General features: G+C 48.1%; 1 protein-coding gene across 1 annotated transcript; it reads left to right on the top strand.

Annotated features, from left to right (window-relative positions):
* The first annotated feature begins 6,420 nt into the window (after positions 1-6,420).
* LOC124975218 (nascent polypeptide-associated complex subunit alpha, muscle-specific form-like) lies at positions 6,421-26,068 on the top strand. The gene is made up of 3 exons (XM_047538043.1): positions 6,421-6,563; positions 11,309-11,477; positions 25,331-26,068. Exons 1-3 carry the CDS (start codon positions 6,421-6,423, stop codon positions 26,066-26,068), a joined length of 1,050 nt encoding a protein of 349 aa, XP_047393999.1.
* The last annotated feature ends 1,095 nt before the right edge of the window (positions 26,069-27,163 follow it).

Here is a 27,163-nt window from a genome sequence, read left to right on the forward strand (position 1 = left end):
ATGGAGAGCTCCGGGAGGCTAGGACTGTGTCCGGCTTCCTTGGGGATGTGCCCAGCCTCACACATCACTGGGGGAACCTCGAGCCTCTCAGAGACACCAGTCAGGGTGAGGAGGTGTCCTGCAGGGGAGCTGGTGAGGGACCTAGGTGCAGCGTGTAGCTTCCCAGGCCAGACTGGCCCTCCAGTACCTGCAGCCATACAGCCCTTCCTCCAGACCTTGTGCAGGCACCTCTCCACCTCAGCCGCCTTGATCTCGTGCAGGTTCTGGTGCTGCTGGTGCTGAGTCTGCTGCTTTCTCCACCATGTGGCTGAGCACTTCTCCCACTGGTGTGGCTGCACCCAGGGCTCCCCTTGTGTTTCAGGGCCTCCAGCTGCAGGCGTGCGTTGCTGCAGCTCATCACACAGTACATCCTGCTCAGCCAGGTGGTCCACTTCATCTTGGTCTCCTGATCCTGGACCTGCCCTGCATCCTGCTCCCCATGCAGCTTTTCCAGTGGGCCTTGCTGTGACTGCAGGTGGTTCTGGAGTGTGACTGTTGTGAGGTTCCCTTCATCTTCTGCTGCTTCCCTTTCCTGCACTGGGCCTTGCTGACTGGTGCCACCTCACACACCTCCACCTTAATGAAGATGAGCACCAGCTCCGTGGCTCCATGCAGGCCACCTCCAGGAAGCCTGACTGCCTCCTCCATCTTTGTTGCCCCCTCTGTCCCACCAGGACCCTTTTGGTCCAGCTCCTGCTTTCTCCATGGCCTTTTATCCAGGAGAGCAGTGGACAGCTTCTTAGGGTTGCCCTGGTCCCTGGCCTGCTGGGTCTTTCCTGTAGCACTGTTGCAGGGCCTCAGGGCAGAGAGTCTGGCTCTGCCATCTCAGCACAGGCCTCTCCTCTTAGGTTGCCGCTGGCTTCTTGGTCCCAGAAGTCATTGGAGACGTCTCCCAAGGGGGTTGACCTTGCTCCCAGCCTTCTCTTTCTATATTTTAGTTTTTTAATGTGGTGCTGAGGCTCAAACCCAGGTCCTCATGCATGCTAGATGAGAGCTCTACCACTGAGCCACAACCCCAGCCCAAGCCTTCTGTTCCTGTTCTCAGAATTTGTGTTTCCTTTGCTGTTGTGGGGTCCAGACCCCTCTGGACCTTGAATATTTACAGTTTGTGTGTGCCAGAGTGACTTGGGCCAGGGCAGGTTGCAGGTCACCCTGACCAGATCCCATAGGTTGGCATCTGGGTGGCCTCCCACCAGGACCCTGCGGTGGCATAACTCATGTGTCTTCTTTTTAAAAATGTCTACTTAGAACTTTGGTCCATTGTTTAGTGTGCTTTGTTTGTTGTTTTTCCTTTGGAAATGTTTGAATTCCTTAGAGATTCTGGGCACAATGATAGTTTACAAATATCTTCACTCCTTTGGATGTTGTCTCCTCATTCTATTGATTATTTTCTTGGATGTTCAGAGGATTTTAATTAGATATGAATGCATTTGTCAGTTTTGGTTGATGTTCTTTTGAGGTTGTATCAAATAAATCTCAGACTGGTTTTCTAAAGTGAGTTCTATACTGGGCAGCTCTACTCTGCGAGCAACAGTCAACCTAAGGAGAGACCTTCACCTTTCTTCTTGGCAGAGTTTCTCCATGAGCATGGTCTGAGGTGGGCTGTGGAGACAGGCCCAGCTATAATCATCTATTTCTATGGAAGAAGAATGGAGATGGTGCTTCTAGTACTCCACTATAGAGGTGAGTCCTGAGTCCCCAAACTGGAATCAGCGCCCCCAGATTGTCCACCTATGTCCTGATTATCTTGATGCAACTGGGTGGATAGAATCTAAGGACCCATTGGTGATGGAAGTGAAATTTTGTCAGGCGAGGCTTTTGGGGGGCTTCCAGTTTGGAAGGGAGATAGCTCCCACTGGAAGACATCAGGTTGCCTGTGGATGAACATCAGGGGCTCTTTTATTGGTTACTGGCAGGGTGGGATGCTAGTTGTCTAGATGTGTGCTCACCTCAGGCCCTTTGCTCTGTGTGCGTGCAGGGCACCCTGGCCTCAATGATGCAAAGCTGACCCTGGTGGAGTGGCTCACACCAAGCTCCTTTGCTGGTTCCATCGGGCAAACTGAGGGGCTGTTGTACTCCAGGGACCTAGAGGGGCTGGTAGTTGAAGCAGGAGGTCAAAGACAGAACACCATCAGCAGTATGGTCTCAGCATTTCTTGCTGGTTGTGAGCTGGGCCCCAAATATCACCCCCTACCCGCTCAGTGCTGGGATGTTGAGGCCATGCCAGCAGTGGGTGCCTGGCCATCTCTTCCCATCTGCCTCCTGGGCCTGGCAGGATGACAGAGCCCATGAATGGGAACAGTGGACATGAAGGGCAAGTGAGGATTGCTGGGGTTGTGTCCCACATCTCGACCCCAGGTGGGCTCTCAGGGTGAGATGAATGATTATGTCACAAGGAGTAGAATGAGCAGTGTGTGATGTGGTCAGAAAGGCACCTGGCACAGGGCAGGTGCCACATATTTGCAATGGCATCTCATCAATGTTATCAGCAGTAAATAAATGCAATTCTAATGAGTGCTCACTACCTTCATCACCATTCATGCATGAGGTACAGAGAAAGGTACAGTCGGCTGCTGAGGGTTCACATGAGAGATGTGCACAAGGTTCCAGGCACACTTATAGCTCAAAGCCTCTGTTCTTTACTCCAGGATCAATGCTGCTTGGGGGTGCACTGCATGCCTCACTCCAAGATTGCTGATTCCCAGGGCTTCGTGTTGCAGAAAGAAGAGACAGATGCTGTTTTAGACTAGAGAGATTTTCTTGTGTGATTCCCACCAGCTAGTAGAAACAGGAGACAGGTCCTCAGAAGTCCAGCAGTTTATGGGCTCGGGTCTCAGATGCTAGTAGGTCCTCTGGATGCTCACTGCCTGCCAGGGCATGGCTCAGCACTCAGAGAACTGGGAACCAACTCATGTGGACTTCTCGGTGTGTGTGCAAGGGGTAATTTGTCTTCTGCCTCTGGTGTTAGGAGATGCTGGGTGTGGACAGCCCCTCTTTCCTGGTGCTGGACTTAGGCCATGGGCAGTGAACAGTAGACAGGCTGTGCAAGAACAGCTCCAAGAGAGGATCAGGACAGGTTGGGTCTTTTTTGTGGGACAAGGAGCAGTTTAGAATGGTGTATGGTGCAGACCAATCCAAGGTTTGGAAGACTCCTGAATAGGACGGAAGAGCTGAGCACATGATCAGGTACCCAGGCAGAAGGTCAAGGTCATAGGCCAGGGCTTGAGGGTTACTTGGTGCCCTGGAACCCATGGAAACCATCTGCAGGAGCAGAGTATGTGGCAACCCTGGACAAGGGTAGAATTAGGCAGCGGTTGGGTTTGCTTCCAAAGTTGTACCCCAGGAGGATGAGAGAGAGTGGGGGATGTGGGTGGTGGGCAGGAGAATCTGGGCTCTTTCCTCACTGTGCTGTTGTGCTGAGGGTGGTGTGGATGGGATGCATGATGGCAAGATGTGTCCCAGAACCCCAGTTGGCTGGAGAGAGGGAAGGTCATGGTAAGATGTGGTGGTTTTACGGACGGGTTGATGCGAGATCCCAGGGTGCCACACTGAGTGTGAACACCCAGGAGCACGCTGCTTTCTTCCCCAGGGTGCACAGGGCTACAGGGTGGTCAGATCAGAGGTGGGTTATTGAGCTGTGTGAGTTGTGAGCACCATCTAGATGGATGCTCCTATGTGTGTCACATTTCACTTACAAAGAAGTTCAGTCTCAGCAGAGATAGAGCCACCAGTCTGGGCACCCCTCATCCAGCATCGGAAATTCCAGGCCTGTGCCCTTTGGTCATCTTGTGAGTTGTCCTGAAACCCCTCAGGATGCATAGAGGAGAGGCTGAGGCATCACCTGGGCCACTCCTGGATCAGGACAGAGCTCTGAGGCTTTGAAGCCCAGAACAGGGAGAGCAGCAGTGAGGTGAGAGGAGAGTCCAGGAGTGTACGGGGCATAGAAATGTTGAGAGCAGGGTGGTATCTGTGTTGCTAACTGTCTCAAGGACAAACAGGACTGCTGGGCCCCTGTGCTTACCAAGGTTGTTAAGAGATATTTGTCCGAGGAATGTGCAGTTGCCTGGAGACCTTATCCGTCAAGGACGAGAGCAGGGCCTAGCCCCGACTCAGCTCCTGAATAGTTCACCCCTTCCCTCCTCCCTTCTTCCTCTAGGACTGTCCAGTTCTGGCCGGACCCAATGAAAATCAAATAGATTGACCGGACCCAACCAGGGGAGGTTTAGCTGTTCGAATGTTAGCCAATTAGAAGAACACTGTAAAACTGCTTGCTTTTCCTTATAAAAACCCTGCTGACGAGGGCTCGGGGCCTCTCCTAGCGTCATTGATTAAGGACGCAGAGGACCGGGTTCGAACTCGCTAATAAATGACTCTTTGCTGCTTGCATTGATCGTGGTCTCTGGTGGTCCTTGTGGGGTCTCAAGCCTTTGGGCACAACAGAAGGAGTAAGCTGGGAGGTGACTTTGGGTTTGAGAAGGAGGGAATGGGTGAACTATCTCCAGTGGGGAGTGATCCTGATGCAAGAGGACCAGGCCACCCAGGGGAGCAGTGGCGGTGGTGGGGGGAGGTGAGACAGGTTGCTGTAATCACCTGCTCACAGGCCTGTCTCTGTGTCTGAACCACTTCTGTTCAAACTTTCCAAGCAACTTAATCCCTGGGTCTAAATATAGTATGGAATGATTTAGAGTTAAACCACAGTTTTTGACAATCATAAGTGAGTGCAAACAGGAGTTCTAAAGCAAGTTTTATTTCAACCCTTGACTTAACATTTTTAACCAGGAATTCTGCCTCTTAGGTTTTGGTGGGGGGAACATAATGCTGTACCGCTGTCTTGAAGTGCTTCTAGATGTTCAGTAATCAGACACAGCCACAAGTGCAGGAGCGCATCCCTGAAGGACAAAGTACTGCTCCGCTGAAGAAAGAAGGGGAAATGCTGGAAATAAGTAGAAACAGGACTCAAAAAAAATATGTCAGATGTGTTTCAAAAGTGACTTGTATTTCTCCTTTCAAAATTGCATTGTCAAATGCCTGATGTTAATAATTCCTTCATGAGGAATGAACTGGAAGGCCAAGTCTCCTCTTGGGGACACATGTGGTCAATGGAAGGAGACAACGTGTTTAGCATTAAGTCAGGGGGCAAGAGGAGGATGTTAATTTATGTGCAAAAATGTATTTTGAATTTGATCCAAGATGAGATCCATCATATTCCAGTTTCCTCAAAGAGATGTAAAAGCTGGAAAATGCCCAGTTATGGTCCAAGACTCAGAAACAGGCTGCCTGGAGACAGAAAAACTCTCTCTGAGGGTCCTTCTACTTGGCTTTCTCAGGGCTTGATCTTTCTATATGGTAATAGGAGTGCTGTGGGGACCGTGGGGAGAGTCTGTGCATTTGCAACCCATAGATACTCACCTGGGCAGAGAGCAGAGCAGGGTATGGAGCAGGTTGGACTGGGTAGACTGGGTAGACGTGCTCCTTCTCCCATGTGTATGTGCTGCAGCAGCAGGGACATCACAACTGACCCTTCCTTTCCTGGGTCTGTCCAGGACAGGTGAAGCATCCAGGTGGCAGGTGGGCTTCAGTCTTCATGTGGCCCATGACTCCATTCTTGGAATTACTCAGGAGGTGGATCTGAGGGACTAACACTGCCTCTCACACCAAGGTCAGTGGACCTGCCCTGGGCTGTCCTAGCTCCCATCTCCCATGCCCCACCCTCTCAGGCCCCAGCTCCTGGCCTCAGTTTGAACCCTGATACCATCCTTGGTCTGATGTCACAAAGCCATTTCATCCCTATGCAAGTTGTAACTAAGCGTCTGTACTAATAATGACGTGGCCCATCACTGCACACCACAATTCGAAGGTATCGCTCCACCTTCCATAGAAATATCACTCGAAATGATAACTTGTCATTTTTTCATTCTTCTTTCTAGGCAGGGACTTGTGGGTAAAACGACTTCTGGAGTCAATATTTTATTGTTCAGCAACCTTTATAGAAAGATTGTTAAAATGATCTGTCTTTCAGGGCTAGGAGGTGATTGCTTTTTCATCTGACATTTTCCTCTTACAGGCAGGGCTTTTTAGGTACCCTTGTTCCTGTGTTAGCAACAGCTGTCATGTCCAGGACTCAGGCCCAGTTCTGCTGTGGTGTGCAGGAATCATTGGTACCTTGGTACAACTCCTTCCTGTTCCTCACATTCACCCAGCTTCTTCCACAGCTGCCCCTTGGTCTCCTTCCTCGTCTTGATTGGTGGGCAATGGCTTCATTTACAGTAAGTTTCAACAAATAATATTTGAAAGTAGAAAGATGTGGAAACTTAAGTGAGACATGAGGGCAGGCTTTTGTTCCATTATGGACAGAACATTTTGGGAACCCAGGCTTCTTCGATGCTTCCCAAATCCCAACCCAGAGACCATGGTGAAGATGCAGAAGAAGGCGGTCAGACGGCTGGCCTCTCTGTGGCTTCCGTGGCGCTGCTGGAGTTTCTCCTCAATCCTAGCTCACAGCTGATGTGCTGGCGGCAGCCTAGGTGGGGAGGTCCTGGGGCAAGGCCTGGAGAGAACCACTCGGAGCGGAGCGGCTGGACATTCCATGTTTTCCAGGAAGGGAGGGTGGCACTCGGGAAGAGAGTGAGGTCTAAGGCAGGAGCAGGAGGGTTCTTCCTTGGAGGGGTGAGGGCAACAGTGTCACCTACACACAGACACCAGGGGACTAGCTCAAGATGGTGGTAAAGCAAAATCCACTTATTGTGCACAAAGCCTTTGGTTACATAGACTATGCAGCAGCTTGTGTGAGGGGAGGCTCCTTTCGCATCAACCAATGAAAAGGTCATTGACTCCCCTTATCTCAGATACTCCCAAGGCTACGGGCAAGTATCACAAGTCCACTGGATGGCGTTCCAATCCATCCTGAGTGGTGGGCCTTTGCTCACACCATTGACTCAGTGACTGCTGCCAAGTATGCCTGTGGGACATGAGCTACACCTCTCTCTATGGCACTCCTGTGTCCTGGCCACGCAGTATCCCGTGCTATAACTGGGATTCCTTCTTCTCACAGCCTTCCAGTGCCTTCAGCTCCTCACACCAGAGAGGGGGCCTATTCACAAGGACAATGCTAGGAAGGTAGGCAGGATGGTCTTGGGGTCCCAGTGCCCTGGAGCTTGTATGGCTCCACAATCTTGAGTGGCTCCACAATCCTTGCAGAGACCTCAGACATGTTTCTCCAGAGAGATGCCTGGGCTGGGAATGGCCACATCCCCTTGAGAGGAGCAGATCATTCATGGGGTATGACCCACCACTGATACAGAGAACAGCATTCCAGAATTAACCACCCTGTGGCCTGTGAGTCAGCTTGTCCCCTTCCACAAGCTATGTGCTTCCCAAGCTACTGAATCAGGATCTCTGAAGGTAGGTGGATATTTGTCTTTGTAAAATTCCCCAGGTGATGCTGATGTACAGTAGCACTGGAGCTCAAAAGACTTATTCCATATCTGGGAAGTGGGCCAGGAAGGTGACTCACCAAGGCCAATGGAGCCAGGTCTGGATCCCAAGCCTTCCAGGTGCCTGTCCAATCTTACATTACCCCCAATGACTGCCAGTCTTCTGGGACAAGGCTGCCCCACCCACCCCAAGCTCCCTGGGCTTCCATCCTCACCAGGCACAGATGCTGAACTCTCTTGTGTGCTCATGGGTGGCTGCTCTCTAACCTGCTTTTCATGGGAGAAAAGTGTTCATCACTCTGGTTTCATAATTGGATGATAGGCCTACAATGCTGCAGCCTACAGTTCCTGAACAAGGCTGAGGGCCCCCCACAGGCTCTGGAGAAACAGAGAAGTCATGTTTCTTCCAGGGTAGCAGATGACACAGTCTCATGGAAAGAAATCTACTTTGGAAGCAGGCAGGTGGGCATGCAACCAGTTTTTGCATATGAGTGTTGGTTCCTGACCTTGCTGGACTTTTACTCACCTGTGAAATAAGGCTCCCAGTTGGCAGGGGTGATCACTTGAGTTAACAGATGGTAAGGCACCTCCTCTGTTATCATAGGTAGAATATTGCTTGTATGATAGTCAGGAGAGGTTAGGTTGCTACTGTAACAAACACTCCCCAACTCTCCATGCACAGACCAAGGCTTCATTTCTCCCCCACATTAGATGTTGGAGGAGGGACTACAAGTGGGATTGATTGATAGTTGACCCTGAGAATCAAGTTGCAGAGTCTCCATGACCAATGAAGCATCAGGTTTCAGGTTCACAGTGACAGGGAAGAGAACGTTGGAGACCACGCCCCAGCTCTGAAGTGTTCTCCCCAGAAGTAACACATCATGCCATTCACATGTATCAGCTAGGGCAAGTCAAAGAGCACATCCGAATTTGAGGGCAAGTTTTCAGAAGATGAGAATGAGAGTCCTCGGTGATCATGACCAACATGCACATGATGTAAGGGCTTAGCATCATCTGGATGGCAGAGAGACACTGCCACACAGGACTGACTAGCAGCCAGGTTCTCCTTGGTCACACCATGCAGCCACCAATGGGCAGTTCTCTACAGAATGACCATGCATTCTGAGTCCTTCACCTCTCACTGGATGGTCACTGAAAAGGGAGATTTCCAGTGGGCAAGAAAGACATCTGAGCAAATGCAGTGAGTTCCGCTGTCATGTCTTGCTGCTGGAGGATGGTTTCTTCTCCCAGGTTCATAGCTCCTGCTGTATTGCTAAGTGGCTTACACGTGTCAGCAGTAGTGCTTACATAAGCAGTGGGATTTCAGGTATGACACATGGAAGGCATCTCACTCCTCAGCATTGCCTTTGACTTCAGTTGTGGGTTCACATCCTGGCTCCTGTGGTCACCCACAGCGATCCCCTCTTTCAACCAAGCTCTGCAGAGACTCTCCAGCATGCTCACAGGGATCTGGCTATGGGGCATCTCAGGTCTGCAGTAGCTGCTGGGACAGGAGGTCTACTGAAACTCTGACCCACAGCAATAAAATCAGAGGGCACCATGGGAGGGAGAGATCCATCAGGAAAAGCTCCCGGGTTCATACAAGGTTCTTCCTTATGAATATACATCAAAGTTGGAAGTTCCTTAGCGACTGCTTATACATGCTTACTATACTCAGCTCCTGCTACAAGCCAGGTTTGTCCCGGGCTTGGGGTCAGGTAATGAGTGGCAGAGTTCCTGCTCTCCTGGAGTTGATATTCTTGTTAAAGAATAGGAAAACAGAGAGACCCACAGAGAAGGAATCCTGTTTAGGTGGAGCATATGATGAGGAAAATCACACAAAGTAAGGGGAGAAGGAGTGCCTTGGCCTGGGGAGGGCGCTCCCCTTTAATAGAGGGACAGGAAAGACTTTCCAGAGGAGTGGATGAAGACAGGCATGGAGAGAAGGGGTGCGTAAGCTGACACAGAGGCACTCAGGGGTGTGTGCATGGTGCCAGCATGCCCATGTGGTGGGGGTGACATGCCTGTCAGGTCTCTGCAGGTCGACTGGCACTATCTCGGGGTGTTAAGCTCAGTGTGGCAAGGAGGCAAGGTAGCAGCTCACATGAGGTTGCTCTCTAAACTCCTGCTCTGCCTCACCCTCCTGCTGAGTCAGGAAGTGGCTTAGCTTATGGACCAGCAAGTGGGTGAGAGGGGACAGCGTCCAGCATCTGAACAAGAAGAGGGAGGGTGCAGGGTCAGGTCAGGGCCGCAGTGGGGGCCGAGCTCTGAAGCAACAGAACATAGCCCTTGAAGCCCATCTTGACCTTTGGCAGCCACAGCGCTGGTCCCCTGCAGCAGGGCCAGCTGTGAGAGCCATGCTGGGGAGAGGCTGGTGTTGCAGGCCCGACAGCTGGGACACCCCTGAGTCCTGCAGCATCACCCTGCAGCAGTCTGGCCAACTTCCTCACTTCTACCCACACACACCACCGCCATCCATAGAGTGGCAGGTGGCCTTGTGTGCCCCTTTTGTCTGGAAGTGTCTGGAGTCTTGGATCAGAGCTTCAGGCACTGGAGGGATGCACCTCTCCCTTTAAAGAATGAGTTGTGGGACACTGAGATCAGTAAGTGGGACGTTCCTTGAAGTTTTCAGAAGGACCTGGGTCAACCCTCAGAAGATCAGGATTTCAGAAAACAAACCTGCTCTTGACCAGTCAGTCCAGGTCCCCCAACCACTCTCCATGCTTCACCATCATGTTAATCACTTTCTTGGTATTACAGGGTAACAGGTCACATTAGAGTCTTTTATTTCAAATGTCCTACTGACATTGAGGTGGAAGGATGTATGGTAAAAAAAAAAAATTAACTGGGTAGGATTTGTATGTTTCATGTCCTGGATGTGCAGGAATGCAGGCTGAGCAGACAGTGAAATCCCCAGTTCATGGAAGGGTGGTGGGTGGGAGTGGGGCCTCCAAATGCAGGAAAAATCAGGACTGATAGCAGGGTGGCCAAGAGCGCAAAGCAAGAGTCAAGGGCAAGACTTCGCAAGTTGAGATATTTGGTAGATAACAGAGGGCGAACACAGAGCAATAAAACATGTGCAGGCTGCATAGGAGGCCTGATGTGATGGAGGGGTGCCGAGCGGCAGGACTGTGACCCTGGATTTCTCTTCTGGGGTCCTGATATTTTCATCTGTAAAGAGGCATCATGAGGTATAGTTTTCCATGTCTCAGAACCTCCTGGATATTCCTGACTCAGGAACAATTAATTCTATTCCCAAATAGTCATTGGATAACTGAGTAATCAAAAGCAATTTTATTTTCATAACCTAGCCCTGGTCCTGGGATTTGAAAGTTGTCAATCTGAGGGAGGAGCGAGTGTGGACATGTGAAGGGACTGCAGAGGTCTGACCCAGCACCCAGTGAAGGGTCCCTGAAGTGTTCAGAAGAGAAAGTTCCTAAAGTTAGGTGTCATGGTGTGGGCTGCAGAGAAGCCATCTGGGAAGACTGCAGGGGTGGGGAATCTTGGGGAGAGAAGTGAGCATCATGCACAGGGGCACATAGTCCTCCTGCCATCCACATCTGCCATGGTGAAAGAGCCTGAGCACCTGGCTCAAGACGAGTTTGTCTTTTTAAACTTCTCCCTGACACGTACTTCTAGCAAACAGAACTTGTGCATTCATTATAGCTCCTCAGTCTGCGTTCTCCAAAACCTGAGGCCCTGTCTTTCTGAGTCTGTGCTAGTGAGGGCATGTGTGGTGTGCTTGCATGAGTTGTCTGTCTTTGCTTAATTGGTGAAAGGAAGAGGAACACTTGCATTTGCAGCTAAATTATGACTATGCTCTCTGGGCACCATAGAATCAGCCGCAAGCAAATTGGCCCTGCTCTTGTGGATCCTTTCTTCAAGCAGGAAGACAGAAAATCAGCTCTGAATAGCCAACTGGTGAATCTGATGGTGATGTGTCCCAAGAAGAGAACACTGGATAAGAAGGTGGCAGAGATGGAGGTGAAAGGTGTGGATATGGAGGTGAAAGATGAGAAGTTTTCCTGATGCTTCCCTTCAGAACCTCTCAGGGCCTTCATCATAACATGTGTGAGACTCCGTAAGGGAATGTGGGGATGTAGCCTGCCCAGGGGGAGCCCCAGCATACCAAGGGACATTGCTTGTGATCTGAGGAGCACTCAAATGTTCTTCTAATTCTAAGGAGGAAAGTTGGGCCCGGAGGACAAGCAGCTCACCAGGAAGTCACAACTGGTCCCCTGGGCTGGAGCTTCAGCCCTACTTGCGTTGGGACCTCTGTTCTCTCAACTGCACTCAGGCCAGGCATCATTACACTCATTCCTCTGTCAGATGCAGCTAATGTTTAAATGATTACCTGTGTCCAAACACCTGTTATCAGGTGGAAGCATGAAACGTGATAGAATAGTTTCCAAATAGAGGAAGTGTGTAAGATACCTGAATGGACATATGGATCAAATCTCAGTATTAAGAAATAATGCTGCTAGCCATCTGAATTCCTTCCCTGTGATGGAATTTAATTATGGTTACACTCAACTGGGCTGCATTGTTAGGAATCTAGGGAGAACATATCAGGCATTTCAGCACTATGGTGAATTTTAAAATAGGAGAAAATATAATGAGCACAGGATGGGGAAGAGAAGAGGGGGACTTTTCTGCCTCTGTGTCTCTGTGTTTTTGTCTGTCTGTCTATCTGTCTGTCTGTCTGTCTGTCTCTCTCTCTCTCTCTCTCACACACACACACACACACACACACACACACACACACACACACTTATTTTACTCTCTTGCCTTCAGATTCTGGGACTATTGGGGTCACTTTGTTAGGTGGTGGGAACCCTTTGGATGGAGAGGCTGAGGACACCAGAGAGAGGGCTGGGCCTTGGCACATCCAACTTGGGTTTCATTCTGTCTCTACCAGTGACCAGTGATGGGCATTCAGGAAAGTAACGTCCTAGGGTCTCAATGGCCAGAGAGAAATATGATCCTACTGTTGTGGATGGAGCTGATGAGTGCTTTCCTGTCTTGTCACATGGAGTACTGGGAGAACTCTTGGATTCAAGGCCACATCCCCATATCTCTTGAGGAACTCTGCAACAGGAACCAAGAAACTGCACTTCTGTATATGGACCTGGAGATAATGGTGCATTGGAACCAGACTCTGGGTTTGGAGAAGCCTTGCTCTAAAGTTGTAGGATTTCCATTGAACTTTCACAAATTGATGAGAAAGGGCACCTGTATTTTCAAGGTCAGCCTGCTAAGTGGCAGACTCCTTGAAATTCAATTGAGAGCACTGTTCTAGGGGCAAAATTAAAGCTAGGAAAGAGCAAAATACTAAGATTGGCTGGAGTGGAAAATGAAGAACACTCTGCATGGCAAAGCAGCTGCTTGTACTGCTTCCTGCTCCCCAGAGACCCCTGGAGAGGGGCTGGAGGGAAGGCCTCCAGGTCCAGACATACTGGTGGCACCACTTTTGCTTTCCACAGCTCCCTTATGGGTTGGCAGATTCCACTTTTCTGAAGAGAGGGGACAGGGCTGTGACCTCCTCAGAGTTGTGCAGCTACTGAACAGAGGGAGATTCGAAGTGAGGCATTTCTGCTGTTTGTCTTTGTCCTGTTTATCGGATGCCACACTGCTTCATGTTAAAGAAGTCCGTGAACATGTACCTGCATTCTCCTGCAGGCTCAGCGGCAGTGGAGTAGAAAATGAAACAAGAAACTGCATGAAAAAAGAGAAAAAATTGGAGTAATAAAAGTAGAATATTTGGAGAAAGAAAAAGTAAAGAAGCATCATATGGTAAGGATCACTGGACTTCTGGGTTTCCATGGATCCAGACTTGTTGGAGCGGAACACTTAGATGGGGGAGGTGGTGACTTTGATTTGGGAATTGAAATCCTCTTCAGAGTCTCCCTACTTCCAGAACTCAGTGACTAATCTTAGGTTAAGAGTGTATTTTTTCAATGCATAAGTACAGATGACTGATGGGTTTCAGGCAAAGCCTGCCAGAGCACTGTATTCTAGCAGGGATAACAGACAGAGAGAGAGGATGCATCCATACTGTGGAATTTCAGGACACAGTACACTGTCAGCATGGGTACAGTGACCTTCTCACAGCACTTAGTGAAAGGCAGAAGTCCCATGGCCTACGAGGCTTCCTGCCATCCAAGCACAGGTTAGACACTTCTCCAGAGACAGGCTGGTTTATGATTTACATCTTAAACCTTTGAGATGTATTCTGAGGTTGGAAGTAAACTGACCTCAGTTCAGTGTCCTCTAACCCATTTCTTTCCTCCACTCTGTGCCTGTGTTGCATAGGGGCAGAGCCCTTATGTTGAGCAGTCACAGGGTGAGCCACCCTGAGAACACAACACCTCCTACAGCTACCTGCAGCACCTGTGTGTGGCTGGTCACCTGTACTGTGCTGTCAGGAAACATCCCTGACCTGTACAAGTTTCCTTCATTTAGTGGACAACATCAGGGAGCCCTACAGGTCTGGGATCAATCCCTTCAGCAGATGGGGTCCATGATCCCTGGAGAGGAGTCCACGGGGAGTGACACTTTCACCTTTTGTCCTCTGATAGGAGTGAGTTTTCCCTGCTCTTGAGCCTTCCCTCTGCCCAGGGATCATCCCAAGAATATTGTCATCACAAGATGCCTCTTCCAGATTCCACCTGGAATTGGAGACATGTCTCTTTCTCCCATTCCTGCTGAGGTTTCCTTTCTCAAATAGTTATTGAACTTCTACCATAATTATGAGCCTACAACACCAAGAAGTGTAAGTCCTCAGGAGCCACAAGCTAACAGGGGAGAAGGAGGACTACCAGGCAAATGTCATCCAGCATGCTAAGCAGAGAGAGGACAGGATGCTGTGCTGCACTTGATCAGCTGGGCTATGTTCAGAAGATGGTTAAGCAAAGGGGGGAGAGTGGGGGGAGAAGAATTCCAGAGGATAGCATGGGAGAAGACCAGGGGCCTGCTGCATGATGGAGGAATTCCAGGGGCTCTGCAGTAAGAATGGAGGGTGGGTATTGGAGTGTGGGGTAGGGAAAAGGCAAGGGTCTCAGAAGTTTGGGTCACATTCTGATTATAAATCCTGGGGGTGAATCAAGGTATGTTCAGGCATTCACTGGGTTCCTTGCCCATCACAAGGAGTGTAGGAAGGTCCACCCAGATCACTGGGTCCCAGGTGAACATCAGGTTGCCCTATTCCTAGGTTCAGGAAGGTCTGGTTGAAGAAAGCCCTGGAGCTGGGCTTCAGTTGTGATTCACATCCTCCTTCAAGAGTCCTGAGCAATGAAGTACCTTGACTTAACCATGAGAAAATAACACAGAACCAGAAGTAGGTTCTACCTAGCAAGAAGGGGGTGCAGACCACCTTGGAGACCTGCACAGTCACAGGATGAATGCCCCAGTTGGAGTGTACCTGGAGGTTCTTCTGGGATGAAGGGTGTACATGGCCTGCCTGCCAAGGGAGGTTCTACTCTGACACAGGGGATGATGGGCCAGAGGCGGATCTGAGTGAAAACAGACACACACTCCACACTTAGGGTTCTGTCCTGGGCATGGGCAATCCTGGGCACCCAAGGACCCTCTCTCCTGCAAACTGCCCCCCACAGCCCAAGTTGGGAGCACAGCCCTGCCACACCCTGTGTTTCACCAAACATCTCTAGTATACTGGCTGAGTCGAAACCTAAGGACTTAAAAACTGCCTCATTTTCTCCAGAAAATGAACTTTCTTAAGCCTGTTCTGGGCCTTATACAGACTTTTGCCCAATGCCTATAGTAGAACCTGTTGATGGTGGATGGTGGGTAGATGTGGGAGGTAGTAGAAGGGAAGCAGGAAGGCAAGGAGGAATGGAACAGGGAAAGCAGGAGGGAAGGAGGGACAGGAAATTGCCTGGCGGCCAGCTGTTGGCATCAATATGATCCAAGATGCGGAAAAACTACATACACCCTAAATGTGCAATGGAGAAAAAAGTTAAACCCATCCTGGCTCTTCCACAGTGAGGAATATTTCAGAACAGAGGAAGATAATGAAAAAGCTTAGGAAAGATGTGGGAAAAATTAAAATATAACCATATTTCTCTGCTGCAGGCCACATGCTCACTATACTGCCCTCAGGATTCTGGGTATTGTGGTCCATCTCTTCTCTGCTGCTCTCATGCAGAAGTTCCTGCAAACTCAGACCACATGTTCATAAAGCCCTGAGAATTGTAGCCAGTGTAAACCATCCTTCCTGGGCAAATATCACCCAGAAAAATCCATGGATCTGCAGGCCCCATTCCCTCAGAAAGCCCTGATGTTATATAGTGTAGCCTATATTTCCTGCTCCAGGAAGCTGCAGGACACAGTCCTACCAGGTACGCTGAGGAATCTGAGTAGTGTCCCATTTTTCCTGAGGCCTTTGCCCAGCAGTTCTAGGGAGCTGTAGACCAGATGCTCACCATGCACCCCTGAGGATTCTGGGCAATGTAACCCATCCTTCCTTTTCAGCCTCACCCAGAGGATGCTGGGAACTTCAGGACAGAGGCCCACCAGGAACCCAGAGAATTCTGGTTACTGCAGTACACCCTTCCATCACAAACTTCACCCAGATGCTACTGGGAGCTGAAGGCCACATGGTCACCCCTGTAGATTCTAGATAGTGGTACCAAACGTTCTTGGCAGCCCTCACCAAGAATTTCCTAGGAAGTGCAGGCCACATGCTTACCTGGCAGACTTAGGATTTTGGGTAGTGCAGTTAATTCTTCCTTTTCAGCCATAATCCAGGGTTTCTGGAATCTGTAGGGCACATGCTAACCATACACCCCCAAGGATTCTGTGTAGTACAGCCCATTACTCCTGTAGTGTCCTCATGTAGAGGATCCAGGGAGCTGCAGACCACATGCTCATAAGACACCACTTAGGATTGTGGGCAGTTTAACCCATCCTTCCTGGGCAAACCTCACTCAGAGGATCAAGGGAGCTGCAGGCCACATACCCCCACAATCCAATATGTTTCTGGGTAATGCAGCCTATACTTCATCTGTAGCCCTCACCCAGATACTCTTGGGACCAGCAATCCTCATGTTCATAAGGCACCCTGAAGTTCTGGGTAGTTCAGACTATCCTTCCTTTGCAGGCCTCACCTGTAGACTCCAGGGAGTGCAGGACACATGCTCACCACACGACCCTGATGATTCTGTGCAGTGCAGTTCATCTCTCCAGCAGGCCCCCTGAAGAGACTCCTAGGAGCTGTAGGCCACATGCTCACCACACACACCTGAAAAATCTGGGCAGTATTACACATCCTTCTAATTCAGTCATCAGCCAAAGGCTCTCAGGAGCTGCAATTCACAAGCTCATAAGTCACACTCAAGATTCTGTGTAGTGAAGCCCATTATTTCTCTACAGCCCTTATCCAGAGGCACCTGGGAGCTCCATACAACATGCTCACCACAATCCCCTGAGGATTCTAGCATTGTAAACCATTCTTCCTGTGTGGCCCTCATGGAAAAACTCCCAGGAGCTGCATGCCACATGCATACCACATACCCCTGAGGATTCTGGTTAGTGTAATGCATCCCTTGAGTAAAGCCACACTCAGAATATCTAACCATCCAGGAGACTAAGCCCCAGTAATAGGTTAGGTGTCCCCGACACTGGGACCTCAAGGGCACTTCTTCATATTCACGAGAATGACTGTGGAACACCAACAGCGTGTAGTTGCCTGCTGACCTTGCCTTTTTAATGTCAAGGAGGCTACTGTCCGGTTGATTGACTCCTCCTCCTCCAGGTCTGTGAGGCTGGCAGCGCGGGGCCATACTGTTGGCACACAAAGGCAGAGGATTTTCCATTGTCTTTTTTTCTGGGAGGATGAAGGGATAAAAGCCCTAATAAATCTCAAAATATAAATTTTTCCTTTAAATTTTTTTTTATTCTTATCATGTCCTTTTTTCCAACTTTTTCCTTTTTGATGACTCTCAGTGATACTGTTGTTCTTTTTTCAGTCAATATGAATGAAAAGAAGAATTAAGGGAGAGAGCTATTCCTTTGCTCATGATTTGTCACTCAGTCTTCAAAAGGAAAGTTCTTGCAGGCATGAGATGCAAAAAGATGCATCAGCAATGGACAAGATCTTGAGTTGGACCTATTTTACTGACCTTGGACATAGAGGTGTGATGTGCAAAATGTGTCAGTATGATGAGCTAAAGTGATTTGGGGGTAATAGCATATACTAATGTCATTGATGAGAGCAAAGTATGTAGAGAAATTGCTGACATGCAGATCAGTCACCAAGATGCAACATCCTGAGCCTGAATGGTAGGAGAGGAACCCGCAGAGGAATAAGTGTAACATCTGCAGACTGCTTGGTGACACAGAATCACAAAGTGCTATTTCCATCCATGACATGCTGCTGATCCATCGAATTTCATGGTCCCACAGCAATAGTCTGAGGAAAGGGCACCCACGTGAGCTGCCACTCAGACCTGCATGGTTGGTGTGTCCTGCAGACACCACGGAAGCCATGGCCTCCTAGGCATTGCTAGCATTGTGCAGATCAGAGCCACATCTTGGAGAAATACTCTAGTGTTTTTGGTAGAGCTTTGTGTGTGGTTCCATGTTTAGGAAATGTTTTCTCATCTATTATTTTTTGACCACTTTTTAAATCTTAGGAGATTTCTGAAGTATCTTGCTCTTACTTTGCCTGGAAGCATATTTTTTCTTGATTTTATATTAGCACAATATTTACAAAGAGTTCTGCACATTATCATGATTTAAACAAGACTTAAATTCTTCTGACATTACTCAATAAAATATCTTTAAATAGAACAATTTATGATTAGCTAGAACATCAAAAATAACTTTATATGGATATATTAGTAATAACTATTTAAATGAAATTAGATAACCAGCAAAATAGGTTTCTTAATAAAAACAATTTAAAAATTGTTATTTGTAATTTCATTGGAACTGTGCAAAGTTAACCTAGGAAAAAGTAAGTGTTGAAAATACAATTTGAAGAGAGGAGCTAATTACAAAGTGATTCCAAATTAAACAACTGAAATGAAACAACAAGAAACAGGATGAGAGAAAAAGCAAAGATGCTTTTGTGTACATTGTTAATCAAGATTCTACCAAACCCTCTTTGTCCAAAATATAATCATTAGAGCATCAAGCAGGTGATGTTATTATATGCAATTAATACTAAAGCTAATTTAATAATGGATTCTGCTTCAAGACTGCCTTTGTAATCTCCATTCCTTCCTTTTTTGTTTCATGAACTTATAAGTTGTTTCTATTGCACTGTTGGTGCTTAAGTGCTATAAGTTAAGTTCTTAAAACATGGAAATCTGGAAAACACCTAGGATTTGTAAAATGATATTAGGTGAAATGCACAGAATCTGTTTTAAAAGTGAACATTAGGAACTGAGGTAGAGCACAGTGTTAGATCACCTAGCATGCACGCAGACCTGGGTCCAATCCCCATCACAAAACATGTAAAATGACGACCTATGCAATGTGAGTGCTACTAGCATGGCATTTGACATGAAACTTGCCAAAGTCAGTAACAGAGTCTCAAAAGGCAAAGACTAGTTTCAACATTATTTTCTATAATTTCCTGTTTCAAATTTATTTTCCCCTCAGAATTTGTAAAAATGAATAGTGAGATTTTTTAATCTTTGTAAGATTTGGATTATTTTCATAAGATTTGGATGATGTTAGATTTTTGAATTCTTTGTTCAAATAAAATATTGCTCATTTTTAAAAGGCAAAATCTTCAAAATCATTGTATGTTTCACAAACACTCAGATAAGCAAGTTTTATTTTAAACATTAATAATTTCTTAAGCATGCAAATAGGTTATAAACATCAAGGATACATCACTGACCAGTAATTATATTTTAATTAATAAAATTTTAGTTTAGATCCCAAAGTCACTGTTAAATGAAGAGCCTTCCACAAGTCAAACAAAGCAATTTATTGTATAAGTTTTAAAAAAAGGATGATTCACAATCCAGGAACACAAGAGCATAAAATTAGGAGCACAGGATCAGGCAGCATATATTGACAGAACCCAGATGTTTCTGGCTGAATGTTACCTACACCCCCCCAACAAACTGCCAGTTTTGTCCAGTTGCAAAATCTTTGTGGGTATGCAGAAGACCAGCCTCTAGGAAGGGATGGCTGGGTCCACCTGCCTTCATCACACACCTCAGCTGCAGCCAGATTGTGCAGATGTCTCAGGGCTGCAACCATGGGACTCAGCTCCGGCACTGGGATGTGAGGGAAGTCAGCACCACTTTCTTTATTTTGGGTCACTCTCCTGATTTTGCTGAGTTTAAATGTTTAGATATTTATGTCTCTCAGGGGTTTAGGCTGCAGCTGGTCCTCCATATATTCCAATTCTGCATGCTCATATTCAAACAATCTTAGCTGCAAAACAGTTAGAAACAATTTCATCTGTACTATATAAATAGGTACATTTTCCTTGTTATTACTGCCTAACTTTTTACATAGGGCTTATGTTCTACTGGGTATTCTGTGGAATTTTCTGATGGTTTAGAACATGCAGGAGGGTATGCATGCATTATATGCAAATGCTGTGCCATTTGCTATGAATGACTTAAGCATCCCTGGGTTTGGGCGTCTGTGGGGCTCCTGGAACCCATCCATGCCAGCAGTTAAAAATTTCTGTTGAATTTTCCTGTGCAAACTTTAGGTGATCTCTGGCATTGTGTTGTCTCCAGCCACACACTGGATATGTAAGGAAGTCAGCCAATGGAGCAGACCTGGAATCCTCCCAATATGCCTTGGAAAGCTAGGCATGGAGTTGAGTGGGTGATGTTGTCAAAGAGATTTACGCAAATGAGATATCCAGGGGTGTAAACTACTTTTGGGGGAAATGAGGATGATAAAGACACTGAGAAAATGGGTGTAACTAGGGAAATATTTAGGGCCAGGAGTGGCTCTATTTTTGTGTCTCTATGTGTTTATGAATATTCGTGTGTTCGTATTTTGAGGATTGAAGATATTGGAGAATATTCATTATTTGGGTGACAAAACCAATTCTAGTTAGGACCACAGGAAACCAAAAGTTACTGCTGGTGGGGAAATTCTGCAATTCTTTGTTTTTGAAGATAGCTGCAATTGTTGAGAGCAGCATTGAGAAATATAAATATGAGAAAAGCATGTTTTAAAATACATATTTCCTGAAATTCATGGGACCTCAGTACTATAGGACAGGGACCACACTTCCCTTGGCCTGTCCTCTTGAATCTCACGGTCAAAGAAGCAGCCTTTCCTCTTTGGTCCTGTTTCTCACAACCAGCCCTGTCCAAGCCACCATCTTCTCTTATGACCACTGCAGTCGCCTCCTCCCTGGTTCATCTGCTTTCCCTCTAGATCCTCCTCTAGCTCCCACTTTTCTACTGAGAAGCCAGGGAAAGGCAACACCCATCAGGCTTTGCCCCACTTGGATCCACTGTTTGACTTTCTATTGCAGTTAGAATAAAATGTGAAGTGCTGATGAGAGTAACAAACGGGATTTAACTCCTCAGCCTCTTTCCTATTGTCCTCATCTGGAAGGTCTCCTCAGAGATGCTTTCTGTGGCCATCTGGTCTAAAATAGAACCCTGCCTGGTTCCTACCATCCCTGTCACCTTAACCTGTTTTACTGTCTTCATAGCTTCAAGGATCACATCTTATCTTGTGCCCCTGTGCTGTCTCCCCAGTGAAAATATAATTGTCAACCTAAAACGAAAGATCCTATTTGCTACAGTCATTTTAGTACCAAGAACTGTGCCCAGCGCACTGTAGGTGCTCAATAAATACTGGCTAAGATAATATTCTTTCACTTGTCAATACCTTCTCTAGCTAGTGTTCCATGTTCTCAGTCCTATGGTTTTACAAGAAGTGCTCCCATCTAATAACCATGGCTTGTGGGGTGTCAACATAACTGGAGCAAATTTGAAATGGATAAAACTTGGTTTCTGCCAGGCATTCACAAAATGCAAACTTAAGGGGAGTTTTATTAGGCAAAGTGGAGCATCCCTTTGTTAACTGGTCAAGCAAACCTGATCACCTTGTCTCAAATGGACAAGTACAACGTTAACTTTGCTTTCGAAATATGAGTTAACTTAGGGGATGCACTGATGCAGAGTGGAAGAATCCTTCAGGAAACCAGAAATACATTCCCTTGAGAGTGAGATGTCCTTTTTGTTTTTTCTTTTTTGTATGAGGAATTGAACCCAGGATGCTCTTGTATTTATGATGTCTCCCTTGAAGAGGGCATGGCTTTTCATTGGTTTTCTTTGCCATCATATCCCCTGAAACTAACAAGGTTTAATTGGTTCATTCATTCACTCCATTCCTTCATTCATCCTGTCAGGGGTTTAATGAGGTTCTGTTAGAAGCCAGGCAGTTTCAGGCACCGAGGCTATAGCAATGAACACAGCAGGCCACGAACTGACTTTCTTTGGGAGGTAGTTAGTCATGCTAGAGTTTGAATTTGGAATATCCCCCAAAGACCTCAGTGACTTGGTTCTCAGCTTAGCCCCATTGGGAGGTGTAGGAAACTTTAAGAGGTGGGTCCTAGTGGGAGGTTTTAGGTTATTGGTGGCATGCTCTCAAGGGGATTGTAGATTTTTAGTCTCTCTTTTTCTTCTCCCCTCCCCTACCTTCCTCACTTTCAACTCTCATGGGGTGAGCAGCTTGCTCCACCAGAGACTTCCTGCCATGATGTGCTGCCTCACCAACAGGTTCAAAAATGATAGGTCCAACTGACCATGGAGAGAAAGAAACCTCTGAATCCATGAGCCAAAATGAAACTTTTTTCTTTATAAGGTGATTGTCTCAGGTATTTGTTACCATAATGGAAAGGTAATCAGTACAGGTACTGGTATAAGAAACATATATAACAAAATAGGGAGAGAGGATATAAAGTATATGTGTAGGAGAAACCTTAGATGTTGGCCTTGATGAGATGCAGATTAAAGACATGGGGAGGAATGGAGTTAGTCATGTGGACCTCCTTCTAGGGTGGGAACAGTTAGTGAATAAGAAATAATGTGGGAGTGTACCCATATTGTTCCACAAGAGTAAGGAGGCCAGGGTGACTTGAGGCAGGGAGCAAGAGGGAAAGTAGGAGACTAGGTTGGAGTGGTAAAGGAGGTTAGGGAGGGAAGATCATGTAGGATCTCTACACATTGGAGAACTTTTATTCTGAATGAAATGGGGAGCCAAAGAAGAATCTTTTATTACTTTAACATTTAGTCCATATTCAGGCTTTTATAACTGTCTCAATAATGTCATTTTTAAAAGAATATCCAAAATTTTATTGTCATTTAAGGCAATAACTTCCACAAGAGTTGAAATCAAATTTCATAGTGTGTTGCTCCCTGTCAAGCAACAAGGTCTGTTGTATCTCCTCAGGGCCCGCCTGAGGAGAATACAGGGCCGAGCAGGATGATGAGTAACTGCGGCAATGGAAACCCACCAGAGCGGGGAGGTCTGTCAGCGCACGAAGAACAGCAGGAACTCCTTTATTGAGGGAGTTACACAGCTTTTATGTAGGGTGGGGGCTAGATGGGAACCAATCAGCTTAAAGGTCAGCAAGGCACAGGGAATCCTCAGGGAGAGAGTCCCATAGAACTAAATGGCAAGCATGAGCTGATCACGTTCACGGAACTGCTGCTAACCAATCCCAAACAGTAGTGGGTGGAGATGAGCAGGCCAATCAGGGAGTTGGGTACAAACACATTTTTCAGTTTCCTGGGGAGAGTGACAGTACAAAGAAGCCAGGGTAACTGTTGGTGGATCAGGCAGTGCCACGTATGAGGAAGAGGTTGTCACGAGGGTGCAACCACCATTAGGGTGCATCCCCTACAATAGTGTGTTATATAATAATTACCATTTGAGGCTACTAGGACTGCACTAAGAAAGACCATGTATAGATTTAGAAAATTTAACAGCTTTATAAAGCCAATATATCACCTTTTCTCCCATCAGGATCCAATCAAGGATCATATAGTTATATCTTCCTTTTTTTCCTTTAACAGCTTTGTTGAGATAAAATTCACATGCATATAATCCACTCATTTAAGGCATAAAATTCAATGGCTATACACACAAAGTTGTGAAACCACTACTGGAAACTGATTTTAGAATAATTTCATCATCCTACAACCTTTGGCTATCACCCCCAGGTCGCTCAATTCCCAATTACTTTCTATTTCTGTAGATTTTTCTCCTCTAGATATTTCAAATAAATGAAGAAAACAAAATGTGGTCTTTTATGTCTACTTTCTTTCACTTGCACTAATTTAAAGGGTCATCCAAGTAACAAATGTCAGTACTCTGCTCCTTTTTATGACTAATGTTCCCTTGACTAGATATATCTCATTTTATTTACCAAAGGAGGGTTCTGAACAGGAGACCTGATCTCACTGGCATTCTACCAGGCTAACTCCAGCTCTTGCTCCAAGAAGCAGAAAATGATAAATGCTGCTTTTAGAAATAATAAGATGAGATCCAAGAATTGACCTGTAAGTGCTCAAATAGTTTAACAAATAAGGGATTTGAAATTTATTTAGCAGACATATAACTTATAAATGACATTTTATGGGTTTTATATGATTTTTGTTCCTTTGAATAATTAAATATGAAATATATAATAATTGATTAATAAGCAATAATTTCAGATGGGATGCTTGATGCATACAGGTACAGGAATAATTGAAGAAATATTCATTTACCATGGTTTTTGGTGTTAATGTTGCTGGAAATGATTCTTTTGGTTGATATGAAATTTACTCCTCAGAATAATCCTTCTCTAAACACAACTCAACATTATGGTCATTATTCAAGATTCCATTCCAGCTTTCAGAAACTGGCCATGAAAAAAGTTCAATCTTGGACAAACATCTTTTCAATGTCTATGCAAATCAGGTAGACAAGTTTATTTTTGTTCTGAAGGTGTTTGTGACATCTAAAAGGTCGTAGAAATTGGACCAAACAACTAGAGTATGAAGAGCTACCTCCTTGTGGCTTCTGTCATTATTTGGAGCAACAGGGCCCTATTCAAACCATTGAATCCTGAGTTGGAAATGCATGTATGGACTCGGGGTTTGCAATACTTAAGAGGCTATCCAATTCTGGACACAAGCATCTTTTGGGGCTGCATATCTTTGTGGAGAGAATGAGGGGAAATGAAAACTAGACATATAAAGAGAGAGAGAAAATGTGATCCGCATTCTAAGGAAGATCGGTGCCCATGGTGGATGTGATGTGTTAAGAACCTTGTCAGAAATACACACAGCACAGCGAGCCTGATTTGCACATTCTGCACCAAACCTGCTCCACCAGGACTAGAGTCGGGGCTGGGGAAGCCAGAAAGCCAGTGGGCTTTTGCTACCCCTTGGAAGGGGCTGGGCTGAGTGTGGGCCTGGGGACTGGGGGCGTGGCTCCCGCCGCTCCCCTGCGCTGTCCGCCCACTGGGCAGGGAATTTGGAGAGGATCCCTGGTCGCGCTACCTGCACGCGTGCGCGAGGGCGCACGTGAAGGGGCCGTGACCCCCGACCCCGGACGCCAGCGCCACCAGTTCAATCCAGTCTCCGGACCCCGCGGAGGACAGAGAAGACTCAGCGGCTGACCCGGGCCCAAGCGAGGGGAGGGACCCCGCCCGCCGGCCACTCGTGCGTCCGCCTGGACTGGGCGCCTCCAAGCAGGTAAACGCAGAAGGACCCGAACCCCGCTTTCCCCTGCTCGGCGGCCTCCCAGCGCGCGGTCTCCCCTCAGGCGGACGCGGCTGCGGGGCAGGGCTTCCCTATCAGGAGCCTCCGGGCCGCTCCAGGTGCAGCCCCGCCGGCTCGCCTCCCTAGTCGGGTCGCAACCCGTGCGGTCCACGTCTCTCCCTTTCCGGGGCCCCGCCGGTTCCCCGCGCCCTTGCGGGTCGCAGCCCGCGCGGTTCACGTCTCTCCCTTTCCGCGGCCCCGCCGGCTCCCCGCGCCCTGGTCGGGTCTCAGCCCGCGCGGTTCACGTCTCTCCCTTTCCGCGGCCCCGCCGGCTCCCCGCGCCCTGGTCGGGTCGCAGCCCGCGCGGTTCACGTCTCTCCCTTTCCGCGGCCCCGCCGGCTCCCCGCGCCCTGGTCGGGTCGCAGCCCGCGCGGTTCACGTCTCTCCCTTTCCGCGGCCCCGCCGGCTCCCCGCGCCCTTGCGGTTCGCAGCCCGCGCGGTCCACGTCTCTCCCTTTCCGCGGCCCCGCCGGCTCCCCGCGCCCTGGTCGGGTCGCAGCCCGCGCGGTCCACGTCTCTCCCTTTCCGCAGCCCCGCGAGTCCTGTGCGCTGTCGGCCGCCCACGGTGTCCCGCGCCGTCTGTGGCCCTCGCGGGGTGAGGACCTCGGCGGGCACTGCCCTTTCCGCCCGGCCAAGCGGTGCGCCCAGGAGGGGACGCCTGGTGCCCGGTCCAGGCGTCCTGCGCGGGTTCCCTTCCGTGCCCACCGGCCTCTTCGGGGTCCATGTCGGGGAAAGCGCGCACCGAGATTCTCCCTTGGTTTATCCGAAGCGTTGGCTGCGGCGTGTAGTCCGCCCTCTTCCGCCGCCGACCCTCGGCGTCTCCTGACCCTCTCATCCCTGCCCTCGCCGGATTCCTTGGCCTCCTGCCCCTGTGTCCACGAGTTCCCTTGCCCCGCGCCCTCTTAGTGCTTCTCGGGTGTTCCCGGAGGAAGGCCGGCGCTGGGTGAGACCGATGGCGACCTGCTTTGCAGGTAGTTGCCGGCCGTGCAGTCTGAAGGCTGAGGGGCGCTCGTTTCCTTGGTGTTCTTCAGGGAGGAGCAGGAACAGGTCGATGAGGCCGGATCTCAAAACTGCCGCCGCGGAGGCCTTTCCCTCGGGGCTCTTGCGATTTTGTAAAGTACTCCCTGAAGATAGCCAGTGAGACCCATCTCTGGAGAAGGCGCCCTGTTCGTGAGTACTGACCGCCTGCCCTTCCTCTTTCCGTGGTCCCCCAAAGTCTGGGATGATAGAAAAGGTGCGTGGGTCCTGCCCTGTCTTCCTGTTGCTCAAGCTCTCAGCGCCTGCATCACAGAAAGCCCTTTCTTCTGAAAGAACATGCTTCGCTCCACTTGACTGTGTTGGGTAACGTATCCACACCTCAGGAACACCAGAACACTTCCTGGCCCAGGCTGGTTTTACCTGTTGTGATAACTGCAGCCTAACATTGTATTGGTGTCAGGTGAGCTGTACTGGAAGGAGTGTTTTTAAAAAGAATCAAGGCAGATCCTGTGTTCACTGCCCAGCATTTTAAATGGGTGTAAATGTTTTTGCATCAGCATTGCTCCGATGTAGGTTCCAGGCCTAAATATGCTGTACTGATCAAAGTGTTTGTCCTCCTCTCTCCCTCCCTCATTACCATGTGCAGTTATTTGGTATTTCTGTGCAGGTGGCGTAGCATTCCTATAATAGTGCAATTCTTAGGAAACCTTAACCAGGATCTTGGGGGGTAATTTTCTGGAGATGGTGATGCCAATGTATCCAGAGGGCCCAGGCAGAATCAGATTTCTTCTGAGGGTAGGGATTTGTCCTAGATTTAGTTTTGACCCCTGTTTCCATAGGTATGTAACCAAATACATTTTTCCTTTTGCATTTTCCTTTCCTTGCAGAGCTGATGATCTTTGTGTTTTAGAGAAATGACAGTTTTTTAGGCAATTAACAATGT

This window comes from Sciurus carolinensis, unplaced genomic scaffold, assembly GCF_902686445.1.
Source record: "Sciurus carolinensis unplaced genomic scaffold, mSciCar1.2, whole genome shotgun sequence".
NCBI lineage: Eukaryota > Metazoa > Chordata > Mammalia > Rodentia > Sciuridae > Sciurus > Sciurus carolinensis.